This window comes from Rhinolophus sinicus, chromosome 4 (genome assembly GCF_057876585.1).
Source record: "Rhinolophus sinicus isolate RSI-liver-muscle chromosome 4, RSI-T2T, whole genome shotgun sequence".
Lineage (NCBI taxonomy): Eukaryota > Metazoa > Chordata > Mammalia > Chiroptera > Rhinolophidae > Rhinolophus > Rhinolophus sinicus.
The window spans coordinates 75,894,243-75,919,942 of NC_142504.1; the positions used below are offsets into that span (position 1 = coordinate 75,894,243).

At 32.5% G+C, this 25,700-nt stretch overlaps 1 protein-coding gene across 5 annotated transcripts in view; it reads right to left on the bottom strand.

Moving 5' to 3' along the window:
• Window positions 1-25,700, bottom strand: part of ROCK1 (Rho associated coiled-coil containing protein kinase 1) — a 141,705-nt gene that overhangs the window by 45,464 nt on the left and 70,541 nt on the right. For 4 of the 5 annotated variants that reach the window (XR_002138132.3, XM_019741232.3, XM_019741229.3 and 1 more), the window contains exons 9-16: window positions 23,695-23,786; window positions 14,711-14,870; window positions 10,885-10,945; window positions 7,417-7,505; window positions 5,217-5,265; window positions 3,673-3,808; window positions 2,282-2,373; window positions 1,938-2,184 (exon numbers count right to left, since the gene is read on the bottom strand). Coding sequence is in view for 4 of the 5 variants with exons in the window: in XM_019741232.3 (XP_019596791.1) it covers window positions 1,938-2,184; window positions 2,282-2,373; window positions 3,673-3,808; window positions 5,217-5,265; window positions 7,417-7,505; window positions 10,885-10,945; window positions 14,711-14,870; window positions 23,695-23,786 (926 nt within the window). In the remaining variant the exon portion in view is untranslated. The remainder of the gene's footprint in view (window positions 1-1,937; window positions 2,185-2,281; window positions 2,374-3,672; window positions 3,809-5,216; window positions 5,266-7,416; window positions 7,506-10,884; window positions 10,946-14,710; window positions 14,871-23,694; window positions 23,787-25,700) is intronic. The other variant, XM_019741231.3, reaches the window with a different exon arrangement.

The window sequence follows — 25,700 nt, forward strand, 5'->3', positions numbered from 1 at the left end:
TAAACTATTTGCAATCCAATTATATTTGGGAAGTCATTTCCCATACAAACAAAGAAGCTTCTGCCCACGAGTATACATGGAGGACATTCAACTAGGAAATAATCCTGACTCTGCCAGGAGTCCAGCATCCTAAACTGTGAGAAATTTATACTTGAGGGACCTGAAATTTCTTAAGGACCATAAAAGATTAATGTAAAAATTTTGTTATGTGTTTTTTAACCATAATGCATCTTTATATGTATGTTGAGGCTCATATAAATTGTGTGCATTTTTTAATATGTGTGAGCTTTGATTCACATTTAAATAAAAAAAATAAACCTTAAAGGAAAAAAAGATAAACTTTAACAATAAAATCATGCTGTGAATTTTCCTTAACATCAATAACATCTATGAAATAGATTCAAAACTCAGTCACATCCTGTAGATCACAGACTTAAAAGAATGTTAGAACTGGTAGGATTTATAGGGGGTCACCTAGTCTACTCTTTTTTTTGTTGTTTATAAAGGAGGCAGATGAAGTGACTCTCACATAGTTCATAACCTGTATTTAAAAAGGCCTAGAAAAGCAATTTAAGGAAGCCAAATATGAGGCGTTTCTAATACACATAATGAGGTTACTTTCTTGATTACATTTAGATCTATTTTAAGCCTAGTCCCTGAGAAATAAGATTGCACAACTATTCCTCTGCTAAGAACCAACGGGAGATCTTAATTTCCGTTTCCACAGTCACAAAAACTGACCCTGACCTCTCTCCACAGAATTATAGCTAATCATCAAGCCCCATGAGACCCCAAACTATGTTCCCATCCTGTGACTATGGACTACCCCACCCCCATTTTTTCCCTGAGAGATCTGGCAACTTCCATGCATATCTGTTTGATTAGGTAGCATAGATGCTATTGCTAATAAGAATAGCAAAAAGAAAACTGCATGAGAAGTGGGTAGAACTAGGCATCTATTTGAAAACAAATTGAATTTTATTACCATTATAAAAATTGTTCCTTTTTCACTGTTAGTTATAATCAATTTTTTTATTTTAGACTGAGAGACTGCCGTTATCTCTAGTCTTAACCTTCTCAAGTACCTAATTCTTTATAATAAGATTCTATTTCTGCAACTGAGTTTCTATTTCTACCAACAATGCATGAGGAATTCCCAGGTTTTAATAATGATAATCCTCTCTGCTTGGAATAGTCCCATTTTGAGTTGGACTTTTGTGAATTTGGCACCTTTTAAAATTAAGTTTTTAGTAATCTGGTTGTAAAATTGGGATGTAGCCACATTACCTACTTCATAGAGGTGCCTGCAAGCATAAAGAAATTATAATGTGATACAAATGTAGGTATTATCCTGAAAGAGGACAAATGCTAACCATTTCCGGTTTCACCAAGGTCATTTTCTTTACGAGGGCAATATGATCAAAAATACATTACCTTATACTTAAAAATGATTAAGATGGTAAATTTTATGCTTTTAACCTCAATTTAAAATAAAACCAAAATAATTATCTTCTACTGATAAACAAAATGTGTTATGAAAATAAAATGGAATATATTCAGTCTTAAAAAGGAAGGAAATTCTGATACGTGCTACAATATGGATGAACTTTTAGGACATTACGCAAAGTGGAGTAAGATACAAAAGGACAAATATTGTCTGATTTCACTTTTATGAGATAGTCAAATTCATAGGGACATAAAATAGGCTGTGGTTACCAGGGGCTGAGAAGAGTGAGTAATGGGGAGCTGCTGTTTAGTGGATGTAGTTTTAGTTTGGGATGAAAATAAGTTCTGGAGATGGATAGTAGGGATGGTTGCACAATAATGTGAAAGTACTTTATGCCACTGAATTGTACTTAAAAATGGCTAACATGGTAAATTTTATGTTTACTACATTATACTACATTATATTTCACTACAGTAAGAAAAAGTATTACCTTGAAGGTCTCCAATCATCTCAGAATCATGACCTCTGTCTCTTCGTTCAGCTTCGAAAGCAGCTTGCAGCTGGTAATACTCCTTGTCTGTTTGTGTCTTGGAACTCTCTAGAACTCTATTTCTCTCTTGCAATTCTCTGTTCAGGGACTCTAGCTGACTAATCGACTTGCTCATCTCTGTGTGACTCTTCCTTAATCTTACAGCTGTGTCTGATTCTGTCCTTAGTAAGTCATTGGCTTCTTCTAGCTAATTAAAAAAGAGAGCAAGAAAATAGGTTTTTAACCAAAATACAATCTAACTTATTGATTATAATTTTTTTTAAAAAAGCATTCCAAAAACTGACCTGCTTTTGTAATTGTGCCAGCTTCTCAGTAGCAAGCTGTGAATTCTGACTGACTTTCTTTAAGTCTTCCAACTGATCCTTTAATGTAGAAACTAGAAAATAAAGGATTAAGACATAGAATTTACAAAGTTTTCATGGAGGAAACATATAAATCTATTTTTAAAAATGACATTTAGTCTTAGGCCCTAATAGTCAGCTACAGTAGGTCCATTCCAAAAGCAAAATTCCGTCTTGGAAGTACATACTTTTTCTTTTTTTTGGAAGTCCTTATATTTTAAATTCATCAAAAAGTAGAGCATCATTTTATAATATAGAATGCAAAAATAGATTTGTTTCTGTCACAATATTTCAAATTCTTTTATTCCTTTAATAAGGTCAATCTATTAGTGAAATGTTATAAAGCTAGTTTTAATATTGTTTATTTTTGAGTAATACAAATCTTTGAATAGAGTTCAGTATTTTTAAAATTGTTCAAAATTCAAAAGGCACCAAATGGAATACAGTGCAGAATGAGTCTTCACGCCTTCACATTGTCTCCCAGTCCCTTGACTCTCCTCCCCAGCCGCAACTATTACTAATTTCCTGCATATCCTTCCTAACATAGTCTATGTATCAGTACCCTAATATATAAAAACACACATAACACCTATGTGTATTTTCACATGCATATCTGTATTTAAGCTATACTGACAAGCACTCTTGTTTTTAACAATCTGTACTTTTTTCCACTTAAAGATACATCTTAGAGATCCTTTTATAACATCTATCAGGAGATATTTTATTCTAAGATGCATAGTATTCTGCCATACAGGTATACCAAAATTTATTATATCACTGATTATATTTACATTGTTTATAATATTTGCCATTTTAAAAAATGCTAAATGAATATCCTTGTTTATACATCAATCTGCATGTGCCACAAGTATGTATGTAAAAGAAATTCCTAGAAGTGAAATCACTGGATCAATGGGTGTAGAAAGCTATTTTAAGTGCATTTATAACACGAACATTAAAACACACGAAATTCTAGTTTAGTAGTTCTCTAATGCGGCTTCTTGTTAGAAGTGCTAGGAAGCTTATTAAAAATACCAATGCTCAGGCCACATGTCTAGATCAATTAAATTAGAATCTCTGGAGTTTAAGCTCAGTATTCTTCAAAGCTTTCCAGGAGATTCCAATATAGATACAGGATAAAAATCACTACTCTAGCTAAAACATTACTACTGACCTTAGTATGTTATAAATTTATCGTGGGACATGGGATGTCTTAGGATTATGGGTTCAAAAATATATCATAGGCACTAAATTTAAGATAATCTTATGACAAAGACCTCAAGGATAGTATAAGACAGAAATTCCAGTGTTTTTAAAAAGAAGTAACAACTTACCTTCATTTTCTACATTTCTCCTCTTCTCATTTTCCTGTTCTGCTTTTCTTTGGTACTCATTAATTCTATGCTGTAGCAACATTTTCTCTTTCTCAATCTGAGACACTGTAGATTCTAGATTTCTTCTCTGATTCCCCTGAAATTATAATGACAAAATTTAGTATTGCAATTAATACTCATTTGTTTGTGAGAATACACTTCTTAAAAAACAACAAGACACAAAGACTTAAGATGGATTTTTTGTTTTAAAATCAGATAGTATCTCCTAATGACAACTTTTTAATAACAGAATTAACTTGCCCTATAAGACAGTGAGAGTCCCCGATTCGAACTAGCTATGCAAAATTTATTAGTTTAAGATGACCATAATGCATTATATTAGCAACAATATAAAGGAAAAAAAACATATACATAGGATTCGATATTATCTGTGGTTTCAGGCATCCACTCAGGGTCTTGGAACATAGCCCCGCAGATAACAGGGCACTACTGTATTTTAATGTTATAATTAAGATCTACCTTTCTATTTTGAATGTGGAAAGCTGAATAATTTGAACCTAGAACACGTGAATTTTATCTGGGTTTTAGAAATGAAATAAAAAGTGGAGGATATGCGAAAAGGATTTCTTAAATACTTTCACAGTCAAATAAATAGTACTAAGTACACACTGACCAATGGCAAGTTGGTAAAATAATATCTAAATCTTCTCAGATGATATATATATATATATATATATATATATCTGTATAAAATTACAAGTGCGGGGTTGGAGGGGTGGGTGGGGGAAGAAACCAAACAAAAAAACCGGCCACTGACAGATACTATTCCTTAAAGAAAATTAACACAGCACAAAAACCATCAAAAAGATTAAATCTAAAAAGGACAAAGGAAATCATCACTGAGAGGAAGACTATAGAGAGGATATTTTTTTTCCAGGGGACTCTACATATACACTATAGAAAGAGTTATAAGTTGACCAAAGGAATGAAAATGACTTAGTATTTGCCAACAGACATCTGTATAATGAAATGTTTATGCTGTGTTTCCCTGATAATAAAAACTTCGTGCTAGGTGACCATGGAAAATATGAGTAATTTTAAAATTGATGTATTTCCCATTTGATCACATGAAATTATGTTAGTCAGTCCTTTTTAAATTGTATTCTTTGCTTTTTCCGATTTTACAGCTGCAATTTCTCATCTCTTAGTTTTCTTGCTCCTTTCTCACTTTTCAACTATTAAGAACCACTGCAATGAAATTTTTGTACTAAAATTTCAATATTGTTCTAGAATAAATCTATACAAAAGAAACTAAAGTATAATCTAATCTGCATTACTTCAACCTGCAGTTCCAATGTGTGGCTTTCATCATAATTCTTCGTATTTCAATCAATAAAGTTCAAATGTAATTTACTATATGTAAATTTACTATATGTAAAATGTACCATAAAGTTCAAATGTAATTTTCTCCGAAAACAAAGTAATATGAAAAAGGGGGAAAACTCTCAAAAAAGAAACACTTCTGATTAGGAAACAGAAAGTACCTCTTCATCCAATTCTTTCATTATCTTGTCTAGTTTTATGTTTGAAGTTCTGTAAAAACAAAAGCAATATAGATTAGATCTGAATTTTTCATTTAACTAAGATTTCTTAACTTTTGTTGTGCTGTGGAGCTCCTTGGCAATCTGGTGAAGCCTACAGCCTTTTTTCAGAATATTTTTAAAAGCATAAAATAAAATACATAGGATTAAAAGAAACCAAATTATACTGAAATAGTGATAAACTTGAAAAAATGTATGATTCAGTAGTATGTGTACTTCTTGGTTAATATATTAAATCGCAACATCTAGTGGCAATAATTTTAAAGTAGTAGTGATCATAAATGATATTTAGAAGTAACTAACAACTATATATAAGAAAAAACATACTTTCTATTGGTATTAAAAAAGTCACAGCTATGCGAATAATTGTGGATTATTGCCTATGTTCATAATTAAAGGGAATGCTGAATTTCAGTTATAAGTTGGAGACAATATTCACTTTTGGTCATCCAAGTTTAAAGACCTTGAATTTCATTCATGGACCCTTTGCAGGAGAGGCCTATGGATTCCAGGTTAAGGATTCCTGAACTTATGCAATACTTGCTACCAAATAAAAATTAGCCATTTAACCTTTAATACAAGATTAAGTAAATGAAGGGAAAGGAGGCATATATAAATCAGTAAATATACCTACTTGCAACTTTGGTAAAAATTTGAGATAAACTGAAAAGTGTATTATATTTATCACAATTCATTTTTTTTTGGCTCAAAACATAATTCTGAGCTTCAAATCTGTATATGCAACATTTTACATGGATGTCTCATCAAATACCTCATTTAGCATGCCCAAAACTAAACTTATTCCCTCTGCTTCACACCTCCACCCACTAATCTGCTTCTCCTCTAAGTGTCCCTAAGTAAAGGACACCATTTGGGAATCATCCTTGATTCATCTTCCTCATTTCCATTTGGTTGAATAAATGTCAAGTGCTGCCAACTAACCAGTTCTTTTTAAAAAGCAAATCTGATTAGTATTTTTTTATCTTTTAAAAGTTTTTTTCACTTCTTCGTTTAATAACTTAGTGTTTTTCCATCATACTTAGGATAAAAATTACAAATATTTTAGCTTGTCAAAAACAAAGTCCTCCAAGATCTAGACTCTGTTGACCTTCACAGTCTCATCTTACATTTTCATGTGATTATTGGCCACTCTTTTTTCTTCCTGAAGTGATCTCCATCACCACTACCACTAGCAATTTGTCATTTGCCTTCTAATTTTGATGATAATATTTTTTTGAATGTAAGAAATTTCCAACATTTATGTAATAATATCTATCCATTTCCTCCCCTTATTTCTACATTTTATACTTAGAAATCCCTTCCAAATCCTGGCATCAGTTGATTATTTACTTACATTCAATTGCTTTTATAAAAAATATTTGTATCACATACATAACCATTTAACCTATCAGGAACGGTATGCAGTGAGAATTTCACTTGTTTCCACTCACTCCCAGTCACAAAATTGCCAGTTTTCTCAATTCCATTTGTTGCATATCTAACCTCCAACTTATTTCTGTATTTTATTTCATTTATTCAATACTGTCTACTAAAAATATAATTATAAAAAGTTATTGTTTGTAATTAATAAGTAAAACTTGCACTATTATGCTAGATTATTTAAAATAATCTTCCTATATTTTCATAAATATACAAACTCTTATTAGATTTAGACTCATAGGAGAAAAATTCTGAGTTACTGCTCCAAAGAATCATAGTGGAAATTAGAATGTCTATATCAAAAGTTTAGTGAATTTTAATCTTCTAATTTTAGAAAGCATCTTTCTAATTTTAGAAAGCCTCTTATTTAACATAAATTAATTTGCTCTTTTAGCTAGCTAATTAAAATAGGAGAAAAGCAATAAATCAGGCACTAAGTGAATCGATACTACAATTTTTAAATAAAGGCTGTGGGGAGCAAACGTACTTTAAATATTCTGAGGAAAATACAGTTATAACTAATGCCAACATAAATATTACTTTCCAATTCTAGCCTAGACATTCTTTACTGACTGTGTATCAGTAGCAACCTTTATACCCCCACTTTACTTATGTCAACTTTCAAGTGTTTATAGGGTGCAAGCTTTAAAATAAACTTTGCTACACAATTTTTAATGTAAAAAACATACAAGTATATTCTCACCTGCACTTCTGCTCCATTTCGTCTTTTAACTGTATTTCATTATGCAGCTGTTCTTCCAGCTTATAAATTGTTTTTTGCAAACTTTCCTGCTTTAATTGAAAACAAACAAAACTCATTCTACTAAGAATATTCATAGAGAATTTAAAAATAGCAAGTTATGTTACCATTTTATACCTGTTTAGGAGGAAATTATTTGGTTCAATCTTATCCTTTTCCTTTCTATCTGAAATTTTTATTATTAATTTAACAAGCATTTTTTCTAACACCTACACGTGTCAGGCACTGCGGTAGGCATTAATAATACAAAAATTAAAGATTTGGTCCCTATTCTCATGAAACTAATAGTTAAATAGTGGGGCATAAGGGCATGGGAGGGTGAAAAGAACCTATAATAATCCAAAGGCATATAAGTATTATAATACAATGTGGTGATAACAAAATTATATACAAAAAGTTATAAAGGAGAGAAGAAGTCACATCTAATTCTTCCAGGAAGATGTAATGTTTGAGATGAGACCTACAAGATAAGAGAGATTTACCAAACAGAGAATGTGGTATAAGTAAGGCATTTTAGACTTCCAAAAGTAGAGAGACAGAAGAAAATATGATGTATTTGGGAAATGGAAAGAAATTAGGTATAGGCAGAGCATATAACAGGGAGAAAAGTCACATAAAATCTGAAAAGGTGAGAGGGACCATGATCCTTGTATGCAAAACTAGGAGTTGGGGGCTTTGACCGTATAAGCATGTTAAAAAGGGAAATGACACAGTACTGGTACCTCAGAAGCATCACTTCAGTAATAATAAGGTGAATAGATTTGGACAGTAGAGAAATTCTACCAGTTAACCAGTTAACAGGCTACTGAGACAGTCCAGGCAAAAGAGTATATAGGTCTGATATAAGGCAGAGGCTCTATGAATGAAGAGGAAGAAATGGATAATTATCAATTACAAGTCAGAATTTATAACCAAACAAATGATTAGAAATAAGAACAGACAGAGTACCATTACATAAGATAAGTAACACAAACAAGAACTGCTTAGGAAGGGATGGAGAGAGAAGACCTGTGAGTTTAGCTCTGGCCTATGTTGAAGTGCCTGAAAGATGCAGGAAGAGAAGTCCAGTCAGAGACAGAAGAGAGATTCTGGTCTGGAGCTCAGAGGAACATGCCGGACACACATGAAATTACCTATAGAAAATGAATAGAGCCAAGATCAAAACCACCTTGAGAAACATTTAATAATTCAAGGAGGGAAGAGGAAGAAAAGGGTGTGCAGGGAGGGAGGAGATCCTGCAAAGAGGCAGGAAGAAAAAAAGAAAGAATGGTAGCATTAAAAAGTTACAAAAACTTGAAGTTCCATGGAAGAGGGATTAGTCAGTGTCAAATGCAGCAATAAATAAATACATCAATACATAAATAAATAAAGTAGTAAGATATGGAATGAAAATTATACATTGTATTTAACAACTGTAAAGTTCATTAGCATCTCTGCTAGAAGGCTTTCAAGGAAGAGCTGAAATTAAATTAGTTGACTTTTGTACTTAGTTCTACGTTAATAAAAATAGAAGGCATGCCAATAGTTTTCTTCTTCCCCTGTGATCCTACCAGAGCAAAAGATACATGGTAGCAGCCACTGAAAGAAACTTATGGCAATCATTACTGAAAAAGACGAGTCTCCAAAAAACATGATTCCATTGAATATTTTGTGAAGTCTTTGTGTACCACTAATTCTAAGGATAAGCAACACAGTGAGAACTGGTTTATGGAAGCTCCTATTGTCACCTTCCCTAGGTTAAAGGTGTTTAATTTTTAAAGATTTCTGAGCCCTTGTTAGCTATATAATGTGGCAAATAGCTCTACTGGGATGAGAATTTAAGAGAGAAAGATGGCTAAAACAAATAACAGGTACTCACATAGTTCATTTCCCTTTTTCTCACTTTCCCTTCCCATTACATGTTCCCTGATATTTAAGAGTAAATATATCAAGGAGAAAGAGAATTATATCAGCTTCTAAAAATGACTGCTACCTACTCCCCTCTCAGTTAAAATTAAGTAGGCTCTAGGACACATAAACTTCAAAGAAGTGCTCTAAGAATGGCCAGATAATTATTTCTGATACTTATAAGAAAAGTCTAGTTAACCCAAAAGGGACCTTCTCAAATGTAAGCAAGTAATATTTTTTGCTTTAACCTCTGTCACCTGTCTCATGAACCTGAGCTATATGAACAACAGAAAGGACTAATGTCTCTAATATTTACTTCCAGTAATTTTCAGTGGACAAACCAGTACAGTCATTCTTCATTTGAACCTTTTTCCTTCTAGCCTTGAAGATCCACCCTCTGTCCTTCTTTGCCTTGAAATCTACAGACTACATTACCTGGGCTCCATTGCCCTTTAATTTTAAGGTTGTTTTCAGCCTACAGGGAACACCAGCAGAAAATCAGAAGATGGGAGAAATGAAATACTATTCACTCTCCCCACACTCTTCTTGTATTACTGTGGTTCTGGCAGTGTTCTATGTTCTGTGCTTCTTTTATGATTCTAGACTTTCTTAGAACTGTGATAACAAGACTTGTCTCTCCTTGTCCCTTCAGGCGGGCAATGGCTTCCCACTGTTGTTAATCAGTGGGTGCTTTAGTACCCTTTATTTATTGCTCCCCAAGACCCTGCTCATACCACTCTTCCATTTATTAAACTCTCTTCATTTAATAAATAAATAAACGAAATGTGGTACATACATACAACAGAATATTTTCAGCTTTAAAAAGGAATACAACTGACACATGCTACAACATGGATGACTCTTAAGGACATTATGCTAAGTGAAATTAACCAATCACAGAAAGTCAAATATTGTATGATTCTACTTATATGAAGTATCTAAATAGTCAAATTCAGAGACAGAAAGAACAGTGGTTACTAGGGGCTGGAGAAGAGAGTGGAATAGGGAGTTTAATGTGTACGGAGTTTTAGTTTGGGATGAAGAAATGGTTGTGGAGATGTATGGTGATGGTTGCACAACAATGTGAATGTACTTAATGTCACTGAACTGTGTGATTAAAAATGGTACATTTTGTGTTATGTATATCTTATCACACACAAAAAATTCTCTTTATTTAAATCTTTCAAATGTGCCATCTGTTTTCCTGTGAAGACCCTTACGGATACATTGATTTATCATAAATTCCTAATTTTAAGGATTAGAAAAACCACCAATGTCCATCTGTGTAGCAATTTATAGTTTACTAACTGCCTCCACATATAATATCCCATTTGATATTTAGGCAAGAAATCAAACTGGAGAGGACAGAAGGTAAAAACTGCTATGAAAATTTAAGTTCACTAACAACATATTCAGGAGCAATGAATGCATGCTTACTTAAGCATGAATATGCATGCTTAATATCATGCACACAAAACACATTATCCACAAGACTTTTTAAAAAAACAATAAGAAAATGCCTACCAAGCTTTTATCTGCATTGGAGCTTGTTCTGTTATCATTAGGATTTGCTGAAGATACGTATCTGGGAAGAAAAAAGATTTTAAAAGTAAACAAAAAACTCTTTAATACCCAATAACAACCAATGACAAATACTACGTTTGTTTTTTGTTCAGTATTGTAGTTGCTCTGCTTTTTAAAACTTGAGTACAGGTAAGGTACTACTGCTGCTGCTGCCACTGCCCCTGCTACTTTCTCTACCATGCAACTATTACTATTATTAACACTTCTACTATTGCCACCAGTCACTGCCTTAACTAGTACAGCTCTCAAAAAAGTACCAAATAGTAACAGTATACTTTACAGCCATTATGGGATGGTTGTTGATGTACTACATATTAAATAGTGAAAAATAGAAGATAATCAAGTGTTCTTTAACTATGTCCTTAAACATATATAACAGTGCTGTAAAAGAAACAGCAGGAAAATGTCCCTTCCTATGTTTCCTTGGAAAAATAATCAGGAGACAACAACAGGTGCTACAAAGCAGATTTGCACAGAAAAAGGTCCCATGTAACAAATGACACATTCTGTATGTAGTGCAATTTAATTCCATTGACTATTAAGTATCTCAGAAATTCAGTGTGAGAGTCTGCATTATATAAATAAAAATATACAGCAATGCCAGTAGAATCTGAATTAGATAGACCGCACTATTTGATCTCTAAGATACTTTCTAAATTTAATATGCTGTATAACTGAAGTTGATATTTAGTCTTCTGCATAGTATCTCTGAATGCAGCACTGCAAATGTAAGAACACTACCTGTACACATTCATTGCTATACTTCTTGTTTTATTTTCTTTCAAGGTTCTTTTGCATATTATGTTGTTTTTATGTAGAAAGTGTAAATTTAGGGAACTTTTATGAAAGAGGAGTTAGACTATAAGAAACATAGCTAAAGTTTAAGGCTGTTTTTAAAATCACTTTTTTTTTGGGGGGGGGGCGGAGGTGAACAGGGCTTCATTGGGGAACAGTATGTACTTCCAGGACTTTTTCCAAGTCCAGTTGTTGTCCTTTCAATCTTAGTTGTGGAGGGAGCTACTCAGCTCCAGTTGCCGTTGTTAGTTGCAGGGGGCACAGCCCACCATCCCTTGCAGGAGACAACCAGCAACCTTGTGGTTGAGAGGACGTGCTTCAACCAACTGAGCCATCTGGGAGCTCAGCGGCAGCTCAGCTCAAGGTGCCATGTTCAATCTTAGTTGCAGGGGGCACAGCCCACCACCCCTTGCGGGAGTCGAGGAGTCGAACGGCAACCTTGTCGTTGAGAGTCTGCGCTCCAAACGAGCCATGTGGCCGATGTGGGAATCGAACCGGCAGCCTTCAGCGTTAGGAACATGGAGCTCTGACCGCCTGAGCCACCAGGCCGGCCCTAAAATCACTTTTAATTCAGCTGTACTTTAGCAATAAAAATCTCTGCCCTTGGAAATTGAAAGCATGTCTGAATTTCAGAAGAATTTCTGAAGTTTTCTATTTTATGCCAGTAATTCAAAATTATACCTACACATTACAATAAGGCTAATCAATATTTTGTTGATTTCTTCTTTATTAAGCATAACTGTATCTTTGACCATTCATGTAATAAGCAACTATTAAACAACACTACAACGAAGTGTGATTAAAAAATACAGTAAATGTCTAAATTTAAAAAAAAATGTATTACAGTAAAAGACACATGGCCATTAATCCCTCTCAAAATACTCCCCCTCACTTCGAACACTCTTATCCCATTGTTCTTGCCACTTTCTGAAGCAGTTCTGGAAACCCTATTTCATGAGTGTCTTTAGTTGCGCTGTTGTGGCTGCCTCAATGTCCTGAATAATTTTGACTTTGGGAAAGTCACATGGTGCCAGATCTGGTGAATAAGGTGGACGAAGACACACCATAATGTTTTTATATGACAGAAATTGCCATATACCAGAAGTGATGTGTAAAACAGAGTGCTATCATGATGGAGGATGATTTATGGCACACTTTAAAACACACCTTTTCTCAACCGTAGCTCACACCCAACTAACCGCACCAAACAAGTTGAAACTTGTCACACACTGTTACTAAGGTTCGACGCACTGCCTCCCATATTGAAGATCCCTGCCTTTCTGTTGGATGGCATGTGGCAGCAGCATTCACCATATTTTTTGATCACAGCTCGTATTACTCAATAAGGTGGTGGTGCTTACGAACAGAGTACAATTTCTACTTTTAAGAAACTAAGAAGTTAGTTTGGGATATACAGCATATGAATACAAGGAAAAACCAGACAACATAATCAAATGCATGACAATGTAATGTTTACTTGAAAATGACCTTTGCATAAACCTAAGTAATTAACTCAAAATCTAGAGTGTTTCAGAAACCAACCCAAGAATAACTGATAAAAATACAAAACAATAAAAGGCTGCTTCAGCAAAAACCACTTTGAAGCTTCACTGTGTATGTATGTCAATATAAAATAGCTGTAATATTATACTCATGAAATGTTAGGAAGAGAAAAAGGATTAAAATATTGGATTTTTCTAAGGGTCAAAACTCAAATACTACCTACCGGTACCTGGTTGGTGATACAACAAAAAATATTCAGTACTGTCTTATAGTTATTAGAAAAATTTCATAAGCCAGGACTAAATTGCCTTCTTGTTTTCTAAACTTGACCTGAATCAGCTCTTATAAAAAAGTTTTGACTAAAATGATCCTCACTTTAAAATAAAGTTAGTTGATAATAACCTCAAATTTAATAATTACTGCAAGCAATTCAAATACGTGGTATCATTCTAATGGACTATAATTTTATCAGAAGCAAATAAAATAAATTTAATAAATAGAGTTGATACATCTAGTAAACGTTGCCATATGATTCACTGTATGCTGGTGCAGCACTTTGTTTAGATTTCTATTGTGCAGGACTTATCAACCTATATTGTACAATTTATCCATATCCTCACTAGGATATGAGCATCTTAAAAGAAGGTACTGTATCTTCTTCATCCTCTCTCTGTACTGTGGTGCTTAGTATGAACCTGACAAGAGTAAGTTGTCAAACATGTTTGTTGAATGAATGAATAAATGAATGCTCAGCAAAGTGAAATAATGTTAAATACTTAACTTATATCTCAAGTCTACTTGAAATAATTAAAGCTAACATTAGCTCACACTAATAAATTAACATTAATTGAGTGCTTACTCCACGCAAAGCATTGTTCTGTTTTACTCTTGTGATTTGCTAAATCCTTACAACAACACTATGAGAAAAATATTATCATCATCCTCATCCCTATTTTTAAGGCAATAGAGGCATAAAAGGTTAAAGTTATTTGCCTATGGTCACAAGGTCTTACATGCTACATGACACAGTGAATTCATTTAGTACTTTTGGAAGGAATCAATTTTTGAAGACCTGAAAATTATAGGCCTTTGTGAACATCAAGATAGTGATGATTATACTAGAAAATTATTCATTGTTCCAAAATGTATTAAAAAACGAGAAGTCTTTGCATAACAAAATTAACCAAAAATATCAGTATTAATAGAATCTTCTAATCTATTAATTTTTATAACTTGAAGATATACAGTGTAGCATTTGGCAAAGAATTTCTGAAAAACAGTATCCAGAACATGGATGAGTCTGAAAAAAATTAAATATCAAATACTAGAAATATCATGTGTTCCTGAAAAATGGCATATTAAGATACTTTAAATGTTCTTAAAATGATTTTTAGATATGCCTAAGAAAATATAACAACGTTAGTACTTATCCTTAAAATCAATGGTTAGCTCCGACTGCTATACTTACCTACGATTGCTATAATATGTAAATCCTACAAAAGGTAGTTGATTGCCAACGAAAGCTTTAGGTATGGGGAATGTTTCTTCATCTCCTTTATCTTCCTCCAAGTCATCAAAATTACTTGTATCAATGTCACTACTTAAATCAGGTACAACTGGTGCTACAGCTAAAAATAAGAACAAAATCAGAAGTTTACTTCAAATTTGATATAAAAATAAAGTAAAGCAAAGATTCTATGCCAACTACAAATAGTTTCTTACATATACATAACTTATGAACTACAAGTTTCAAATGGGCTGAATCCTATTATAGTAAGCTTTATTAAGATTATTAATCAATTGATATTGATCACATGTAGTTTTATGAAACAATTATCTTCAAAAGTACCTGTAAGTATCATCTATACCTCAAGTTAATCTAAATATTACAAGTATTGTTAAGGTTTGTTTTAGAATACACCATAGTATAAAATATGCAAAAGTACTTAGAACCACAGAAAAGACTTTCCATAAACTATACCATAACAAATTGTACTCAAAGTTCTTTAGGTTCAAACACAGTATTCTGTTTGTTCATATGCTTGTATAGCAAACTAGAAATCAAGGTTACTTCTTAGTAATCCTGGATATAATAATTTGGTACTGAAATACCTTTACTTATCTATAATCTAGATAATCCCTGCCCCCAAACTCAGTATCTCTATAAGATTAAGTTACAAGGAGCAAATTATTTTGAATTATATTTTTAGACTTGCTATCTTCCCTGAAAAAAGTGATTAAGGAATAACTCAGTGAGGTATTTATGAAGTGGCCATAAGGAAAAAAAGCATGGATACAAAACATGGACACAGAATCTTGAAAAGTTACAAATTTGGTAGGGGAACAAAGCTCATATATATTTAATAATATAAAACCATACATGGCAATGCTTAAATCTTCGTAACACGAGAGAAAATACCATATGAAACTAATACTAATATCTTCTTTGGGGCTTGCTATAGAGAGTACATCCAGAACTAAATTTCAGGAAAAATGTTTTTTACTTTAAAGATACAAAAGTACATAGAGTATAACAAAGGTCACTGTAATATTATCGTTAAAATATTGAATAATTATTTTAGATACAATCACTTCGTGTTTCTTTAGAGAAAAAGATAAAGATGAAGCAAACAAAACGAAAACAACTCAACTAGTTTTATGGTCTTAATCTTTTACATAAATAAATTTTTCTATTGCATCTTTTGGGTATTCCAGGTAAGAAATACTAATGTGCATCTCAGCTACAGTGAACTATTTGATGAATTTGGGAGTGAAACAATACATTTAAACCAAAGAAATTGTGGTACTGACTAACAATGAATGAGTAAAGGCCTTTTCTTACTTAATGGTCAAGAAAACTGCCTGACTAGACAATTCCAGTTCCCTAGTAATAGCAACTGCCTAATTTTAATTTGTAAAATGAGTAAGAAAAAAGTCATCTCTTCTTCCCAGTGGAGTACGTAAGTCAATTATAGTCTTTGCCCACATATTAGGTCACAAAACAAGTCTCAATAAATTTAAGGAGACTGAATTCATAACAAGTGTCTTCTCTGACCAGAGTGGTATGAAACTAGAAATCACACAAGAATAAAACTGAAAAACACACAAACACATGGAGACTAAATAATATACTACTAAACAATAAATGGGTCAACGATGAGATCAAGGAAAAATATCAAAAGATACCTTGAGACAAATGAAAATGAAAATGAAAACGTAACACAAAATCTATGGGACACAACAAAAGCAATCCTAAAAGGGAAATTCACAGCAGTGCAGGCCTATTTGAAGAAACAAGAAAAATCTCAAATCAACAATCTGTCTTTACAGCTAAGGGAACTGGACAAAGAACCAGCAAACAAAGCTCAAAGTGAGCAGAAGGAAGGAAATAATAAAGATCAAAGCAGAAATAAAGGAAGTAGAGACTGAAAGAATAATACAGAAGAGCAATGAAACTAAGGGCTGTTTTTTTTTTTTTTTTTTTTTTGGGGGGGGGAATTGACAAATTTCTAACCAGACACTTCAAAAAAGAAGAGAGAAGACCCAAATAAATAAAATCAGAAATGAAAGTGACAACTGACACCAAAAAGATACAAAAAATTTTAAGAAAATATTATGAGCAACTATATGTCATCAAATTAGACACTCTAGAAGAAATGGAGAAATTCCTAGAAGCATACAATCTTCTAAGGCTGAATCAAGAAGAAACAGAAAATCTGAACAGACTGAATACTAACAATAAAATTGAATTAGTAATCAACAAGCTCCCAACAAACAAAATCCCTGGACCAGATGGCTTCACAGGTGAATTTTACAGAACATTTAAAAAAGAATTAACACCTATTTTCCTCAAACTATTTCAAAAAATCCAATAGGAGGGAAGGCTCCCAAGCTCATTTAATGAGGCCATCATTACCCTGATTCCAAAACCAGACAAAGACATTACAAACAAAGAAAACTATAGGCTGTTATCCCTAATAAACATAGATGCAAAAATCCTCAACAAAATATTACCAAATCGAATTCAGCAATACATTAAAAAGATCATACACCACAATCAAGTAGGATTCATTCCTGGTATGCAAGGTTGGTTCAATATCCAAAAATCAATTAATGAGATATACCACATAAACAAAATGAAAAATAAATCATATGGTCATATCAATAGATGCAGAAAAAGCATTTGACAAAATCCAGCATTCATTTATGATAAAAACTCTTACCAAAGTGAGAATAAAGGGAACATATCTCAGCATCATACAGGCCGTATATGACAAAACCACCGCTAATATCATTCTCAATGGGGAAAAGCTAAAAGCATTTCCCTTAAGATCATGAAGAAGACAAGGATGTCCACAATCACCACTTTTATTCAACATAGTACTAGAAGTTCTAGCCACAGTGATCAGACAAGAAAAAGAAATAAAAGGCATCTAAATTTGAAAGGAGGAAGTAAAATCATCATTATTTGCAGGTGACAGGATACTATATTTAGAGAACCTCAAAGATTCCACCAAAAATCTATTAGAACTGATAAATTAATTTAGTAAAGTAGCAGGATACAAAATTAATATTCAGAAATTGATTGCATTTTTATACACCAATAATGAACTATGAGAAAGAGAATTAAGAAAACAACCCCATTTACAATTGCATCAAAAAAAAAAAAAAAAAAACTTTGGAATAAATTTACCCAAGAAAGTAAAAGACCTATACTCAGAAAATTATAAGACATTGAATAAGAAATTAAAGATGATACAAATGAATGGAAACATATACCATGCTCATGGATAGGAAGAGTATAGTTAAAATGTCCATGCTACCCGAAGCAATGTGCAGATTCAACGCAATCCCCATCAAAATACCAATGATATTTTTCACAGAACTAGAACAAATAATCCTAAAATTTATAAGGAACCATAAAAGACCCCAAATTACCATGGCAATCCTGAGAAATAAGAACAAAGCAGGAGGTATCACACTATCTGATATCAAATTATACTACAACACTACAGTAATTAAAACAGCATGGTATTGGCATAAAAACAGACACATAGATCAATGGAACAGAATACAAAGCCCAGAAATAAATCGATGCCTATCTGGTCATTTAATACTATGACAAAGGAAGCAAGAATTTACACTGGGGTAAAGACAGACTATTTAATAAATGGTGCTGTAAAACTGGACAGATACATGCAAAAAAATGAAACTGGTCCACCTTCTTACATTATAGAGGAGAATAAACTCAAAATTGCTTGAAAGACTTAAATGTAAGACTTGAAACCATAAAACTCCTAGAAGAAAATATAGGAAGTACACTCTCAGACATTACCCTTAGTAATATTGTCACTGATATATATCTCCTCAGACAAGGGAAACAAAATAAAAAATAGAAAATGGGACATCAAACTAAAAAGTTTTTTCACAGCAAAGGAAACCATTAACAAAACTAAAAGACATCATACTGAATGGGAGAACGTATTTGCCAATGATACAACTTATAAGGGTTTAATATCTAAAATTTATAAAAAACTCATACAACTCAACACCAAAACAAACAAACAATCGAATTAAAAAATGGGCAGAGGACATGAAAAGACATTTCTCCAAACGGGACATACAGGTGGCCAATAGACGTAAGAAAAGATGCTCAACGTCACAAATCATCAGAGAAATGCAAATAAAAACCACAAGAAGATACCACCCCACTTCTGTCAGAATGGCTATCATCAATAAATCAACAAACAACAAGTGTTGGTGAGGATGAGGAGAAAAGGGAATCCTCATGTCCTGCTGGTAGGATTGCAAATTGGTGCACCCACTATGGAAAACAGTGTGGAGGTTCCTCAAAAAAATTAAAACTACAACTACCATATGACCCAGCAATTCCACTCTTAGGTATTTATCCAAAGAAATTCAAAACACTGATTCAAAGAAATATATGTTTACTGCAGCGCTATTCACAATAGCCAAGATATGGAAATAACCGAAATGCCCATCAATAGACAACTGGATAAAGAAACTGTGGTACATTTATACAATGGAGTATTATTCTACAATAAAAAAGAATGAAATCTTACCATTTGCAATATCAAGAATGTACCTAGAGGGTATTATGATCAAGTGAAATAAGTCAGAATGAGAAAGACAAATACCATATGGTCTCATTTATATGTGGAATCTAAAAAACAGAATAAACGAGCAAACAAAACAGAAATAGACACATAGATAGAGAAAAAAACTGATGCTTGCTACATGGGAGGGGGGTGGGGATGGGGGAGAAGGTGAGAGGATTAGAAAGTACAAATTGGTAGTCACAAAATATTCACAGGGTATGAAATACAGTATGGGGAGTATCATCAATAATGTAAAGACTATGATGGGTACTGGACTAATCAGGGGGCTCACTTCACAGATTATATAAATGCCTAACCAATGTGCGATACATATGAAAATAATATTGAATGTCAACTATAATATATATATAGTCACAGGGTATGAAATGCAGCATAGGGAATATAGTCAATGGTATTGTAGTAGCTATGTACTATGTCAGAGGGGTAGTAGACCTGGAGAGGTTATCAATTTGTGAGGGGTGTAAATGTCTAATGATTATGTTGTTTTGTACACTGAAACTATTGAAAAAAAAGTGGTCTTGGCATAAATTTTACTTTAAAATGCTGGTTCTCAATTTTAAAACCATTTTGCTGAGTGGGGGACATTTGGTAATGCTTAAGTTCATTTTCAGTTGTCAGACTGAGGGAGGTGTTATTGGCATCTAGGGGTAGAGACCAGGGACAATATCCCTACACCATATATAAAAATTAACTCAAAAGAATGGAAAGCAATGACTCCAACATATATTTGTACACCAATGTTTAGAGAAGCATTCATTATTCACAATAGCTAAAATGTACATGCATTCCAAATGTTTATCAATAAATAAATGGATTAAAAAATGTGGTATATAAAACACAATGGAATATTATTCAGCCTTAAAATGGAATGAAATTCTGAGAAATGCTATAACAGTGATGAACCCCAAAGATTAAGTGAAATAAGTCAATCTCAAAAGGATAACAACTATTGTATGATATCTGAGGTACCCAGAATAGTCAAATTCATAGAAACATAAAGTAGAATAGTGGCTACTGGGGGGCTAGAGTTAGAGAAGAATGGAGAGTATTATTTAATGTGTACAGAAATTTAGTCTGGGATGATAAAAAAGTTCTGGAGATGGAAGGTGGTGATGGTTGCACAATGTGAAGTTGATTAGTACCACTGAGCTGTACACTAAAATAAATGGTTAAAATGGTTTATTTTATGTTATATATACTTTACTACAATAAAAAGATAATTCTTCTGAAAGTTTTTTTTTTAAAGCCCAACATAATGGTGAGAAGGTCTAAACACCTAAGACGTGAAACTTGTTAGATCCTAAATTCTTTATCCACTAAGGGTATACTGATAATCTCTCCCATGAGAATGTAACTCTGAAAGAGAAGATACTAGACTTAATCTACAGAACTTAAAATAGTATATATGTGCTTAGAGACAATCAATTTTATTTGTTTTTAACTAAACTGAGAACTTTCCTCATGAACCGACAGCACTGTTAGCACCTTGTGTATTTCTCACCAGCTATAGGTGGATTAAGTACTTGCAATATCTTAAATGAGGTCATGAATGGCAAAGTGTTTTGTAAGTTAACAAATATTAACATAGTATTATTAAAAATGTATTATTATATGTAATAAATGTTATTTTCTTTTCTCCAAATTAACTGCCAACAAGTATTGATTCCCTACATTTCTAGTCTGTATAATACTGAATAGTGGAAATCTTTAAGTGGTATGTGGTATTATGGAAGATCAAAGGCTTTGGAGTCAGACTTAGATTTGAATCCTGACACTGTCATTTACTAGCAATATGACTTGCAGCAAGTTATTTAGGTCTTTTCATTTCTTCTGCTTTCTATCTTTAATCTCACTCCTGTCATTTAATTCTATCTCAAATGGATGGAAAGGTAATTTTACAATCGTAATACTTTGTGCCTCTAAATTAAGAGGCACTGAGTAAGATCAGAAAGCTTATGGAAATTCTGTAAAAAATCACGCTAGTTTGTATCCTGCTCCCACACCACCAAGGAAAAGATGATAAAGATTAATTACCACTGTAACTTGTAGACATGAAAGTGGTAAAACTACCACAAGAACTATTATTTGCAAAAGGTAAGCAATTTTGCCAAAGAAAATTGGACAGTCAAAAAAAAATTATAAAGAATTAGAACTGTTACGTAATGTTAGAAAACTTAGAAGGTCAGAGAGGTCAGTCCAGAATAAAAGTATTCTTGGTATTTTAGGGGTGGGAAGTGAAGAAGGGATAGGGAGAGGGAAAGGGAAGAAGAGAACAATAAATACTACAGACTTTAATTTTTCTTTCTTTTTTAAAACAATAACTATAAAATAGGAGGTATTAGGATTAGGAAAAGCTATCAAAAAGTTTGTAAGTATGTTAAATCTAAGTATACTATAGCAAAGCGATAGATAATATCTTTAAAAAATATATACAAGTGATAATACTACTAACAAATTACCTAATTGTAGACATTCTTTAAATATAAAGTTCTTTTGACTTAAATCAATGAAGTAATTCACTTTACCTGTTTTTTCCATAACTATAAACAGTTATATTAAGGAGGTGTAACAATATCATAAAATGCCATTGGTTTGGACTCCACAATTCCACTACACTATGAGCTTCACAACGTAAAGAATGTTTGCTGGTTTGATCACTGTTGTTTTCCTACTGTCTGAAATAGAATGGTGCTCAGCATACAGTAGGTGTTCAATATTTGTTGACTAGGTTACCGCTCCTCATAATTAATATCATCAGTCTTTCAATACACACAAAAAAATATGTTCTCCCTACTTTTTAGAGTCATTTATTGTGTGGTTATTTTATAGTTATTTATGCATTGCTTCACTTTGCAAAAGAATTTAAAGCAATACAAAAGATACTTTGTATTTCTTTAGTCCTCATTTAAATTTTCTTCAGATTTATAACCATATATGTATGTTTTCAGCCTTCTTAAATTTTACTAAGAGCATAAATTGAATAATAACACAAAGCTTTGCAATGCAACCTCTCTTTCTTTCTACTCAATCTCTGTCTTGCAACAGTTTCTCATGCAGCATGAAGACACAATCATGTCATATTTACTTATGAGGAAGAGGAAGTTCCTTATTTCCCGGTGTATAGCTGTTAATAAACTCTCCCAATGTCAAGTTGCTCCTGTAACTTCTCCAGATAGCGGGTCATTCAATGTCATTCTTTGTAGAGGTACAATTTCTTAATTTCCACAGGAATTTTTTATTTCCCCTTCCCCCCCTCAGTCAATTTTATAGCTTAGTAGAATGTTATGTGCCGTACTGAAAGGCAATATAACTACTTCTTTTAAAATATTTGATAACTAGGATACTTCACTAATTTTGGCAAACCTACATGACCTAGTTCTTCAAAATTAAGATTTTTCTCTCCTGAAAGAACTATCCCTCACAGTCTCAAATAGATAGGCAGTCCTTAAGACAAATAACTAATTTATAACTGTTTCTAAAACCACATAGTGAGTCCATTTCCATTACTATTCATTGCTATTGGTACAGCAAGAAGAGAGGGGCTCGTATACACTATGTTTTCTTTGATAGTGAAAAGGGGAAAAAAATTCCTGAGTCTTCAACAGGGGAAAGATAAATTCTAAGCCTCCCAAATCCATAAAGATGATGGGAACTTTGGTGCCATTATAATTTTGATCGAGCAATGTTGAACGAGGTTTTCTGTGAAATTATATAATGTTAACTGTTTTTTGAAATAGGGAGATTTTCTAAACTAACCGAAAATGAACTTCTTGCACAGTACATATTTTTATTTCTGAACTGTAAGCTGCAAGCCTGATGGAATCAATATACCATAATTTCCTATATCCTCATACAAATTAATATTTTACAAATATTTATCAATAATACAACCATATATTTTATTTTAGGTTTTAGTAAAAATAACTTGTATTTCCACAGGAAATATATTTTAATTTCATTACCTGTTATTCATTGACTCTTCCATTCACTGACTGAGATACTAACATCTAAAACAAAGATCAATTCAACTAAGATCAAATATCAACTTACGACTACTGAGCCCAGCTCCACTATAGGTACATAGTATTTCATCTTGGTATCTTGAGTGGGATGTAAAAGCAGCAGCAGTACAATTTTCCTAATATTATCAAATATATTCTCTTTTAACTAGGTTAAGACAACACCCGTATTGCATTTGTATACTTTAGATTTTCATCAGATATACACATATATTAGCAAGGCAATTTCAACAGACTATTTACCACAACTACTTTCAAATATGCACTGTAATGTGCAAGAAAAAGTAACTTACTGTCTCGGAGTGTTTCCCAAGCCCACTGATCATTTTTGAAGAAGAGATGTCGTTTGATTTCTTCTACACCATTTCGTCCTAATCTCACCTCTCTGAATAGAGAGGGAAGGAGAAAAGTTATTAATCATTTAAAATATTATAATCTGTCCAGGTTTATTTGTGGGCTTGATTCTAAATCTGTGCAGGATGCTAAATATAGTTCTAAGTCTCCCTGAAATTATACTGATCATCAGCACAATTTTCATCTTAAATAAAAAATAAGTTCAAGACTGAGAATATTAAAGAATTTTTTTTAAAGAAAAAATATACAAAAAAAAAAATCTGTTGATACTACATGACTTTCTATTGTCAATGAAATCCAGATGAATCACTCACCTTTCTTCATTAGTATAATGAATAAAAAACAATTGAATTTTCCTGATAGCTTTTTAAAACAGTGGTAGTTACACATTTTTTGCAACCAAAAACTTTACTTCAAACCAGAAACTAACAAAATCTCAGAAAGGCATTTTAAATTTCCATTTTATAATTTATTAAATATTTCTGACCAAATTTGAGAGCTTTAATAGGAAAAGTTATTAATTCCTGGCTTTTTCAGTGAACATAAGAGATAGTGTTTAAAAACATGCCTAGAGCTTATTTTGAAAGAGAAACTTAGCAACTTTTGTTCTCTAGTAGAGTGCTTATAAACAATAAGAATACCCTGAATTCCAATTTTTTCCATGAGTTAAAAGATAAACTGTTTTAGATATATGGTATTTTTTAAAGAAGTTTTTCCCTGACTCTCCCAGACTGGAGTGGTGCACCTCTCCATGATTCTATGGCACACATTACTTAATTCTGAGTAACTCCCTCTCTGTATGATAAGTGTCTCATATCTTTATTTCCTCCAAAGGACTATGAGGTGGTGGAGAACAGTGGCTGTGTATCTTGTTCATTTCTACCCTGTTTCCCCGAAAATAAGACCTAGCTGGACAATCAGATCTAACGCATCTTTTGGAGCAAAAATTAATATAAGATAATATATAATATAATATAGTATAGTGTAATATATAACATATTATAATCTAATCTAATCTAATATATAATACAGGATAGTACAGTATAATATAATATAATACCGGGTCTTATATTAATTTTTGCTCCAAAAGATGCACTAGAGCTGATTGTCCGGCTAGGTCTTATTTTGGGGGAAACATGGTATATCCTTAGCACCTAACACACAACACAGCACTAATATTTATATAGCACATACATTAAAATGTAAAAATCTGAAAAACTATAAATTTCAGGTTCTAAGGGATATGTTAATTTTAATTAGAAATTGAAATATATTTAAAAGTATCTAGGTCTCTACTATTTAAATTAACAATGTACAAATATAATGTTAAATGCAATCTTAGTAAGCCATCTGGTTCATGTTTAAATTTAAAAATTAAACCACAAGGGTATACAAACTATATTTAGCCCTGTATAATACGCTCCTGTATATAATGCGTACCCACGTTTTGGGCCCAAACTTTCAGAGGAAAAAATCTTTCATTTTAATTTTTAAATTCAAATTTGTATTTGTTTATATTTAGGTACTTGTGTTTATATTATAAAGGAATTATAGCATTTCTTTTTTGACATATTATGACAAAAAACTTTATGTAACAAATATTACAAAACACAAGAACAGATACAAGGTACAAGAAATTTTATGTACTGGTAACAAATTTATGATATTGACACATCATAGAAGGCCAAGAACTCTTCGTTGTTACAACTTTGTCTTAAGTTCAACAAAACCAATTATCATATTCCAGGACATTATTTTGCATATGGATATCATTACTGACTTCTAAAGTTACACTTTTAACTCATAAGCACAAACAAAAGAATTAAAAACATTTATACAGATATGGAATTAGTACTACCCATGTATAATTCGCATCCTTATTTTTCCCTCACAAATTTGAGCAAAATACAGTAACAGGCTAGTTTTGTTTCTAAAACACACACAT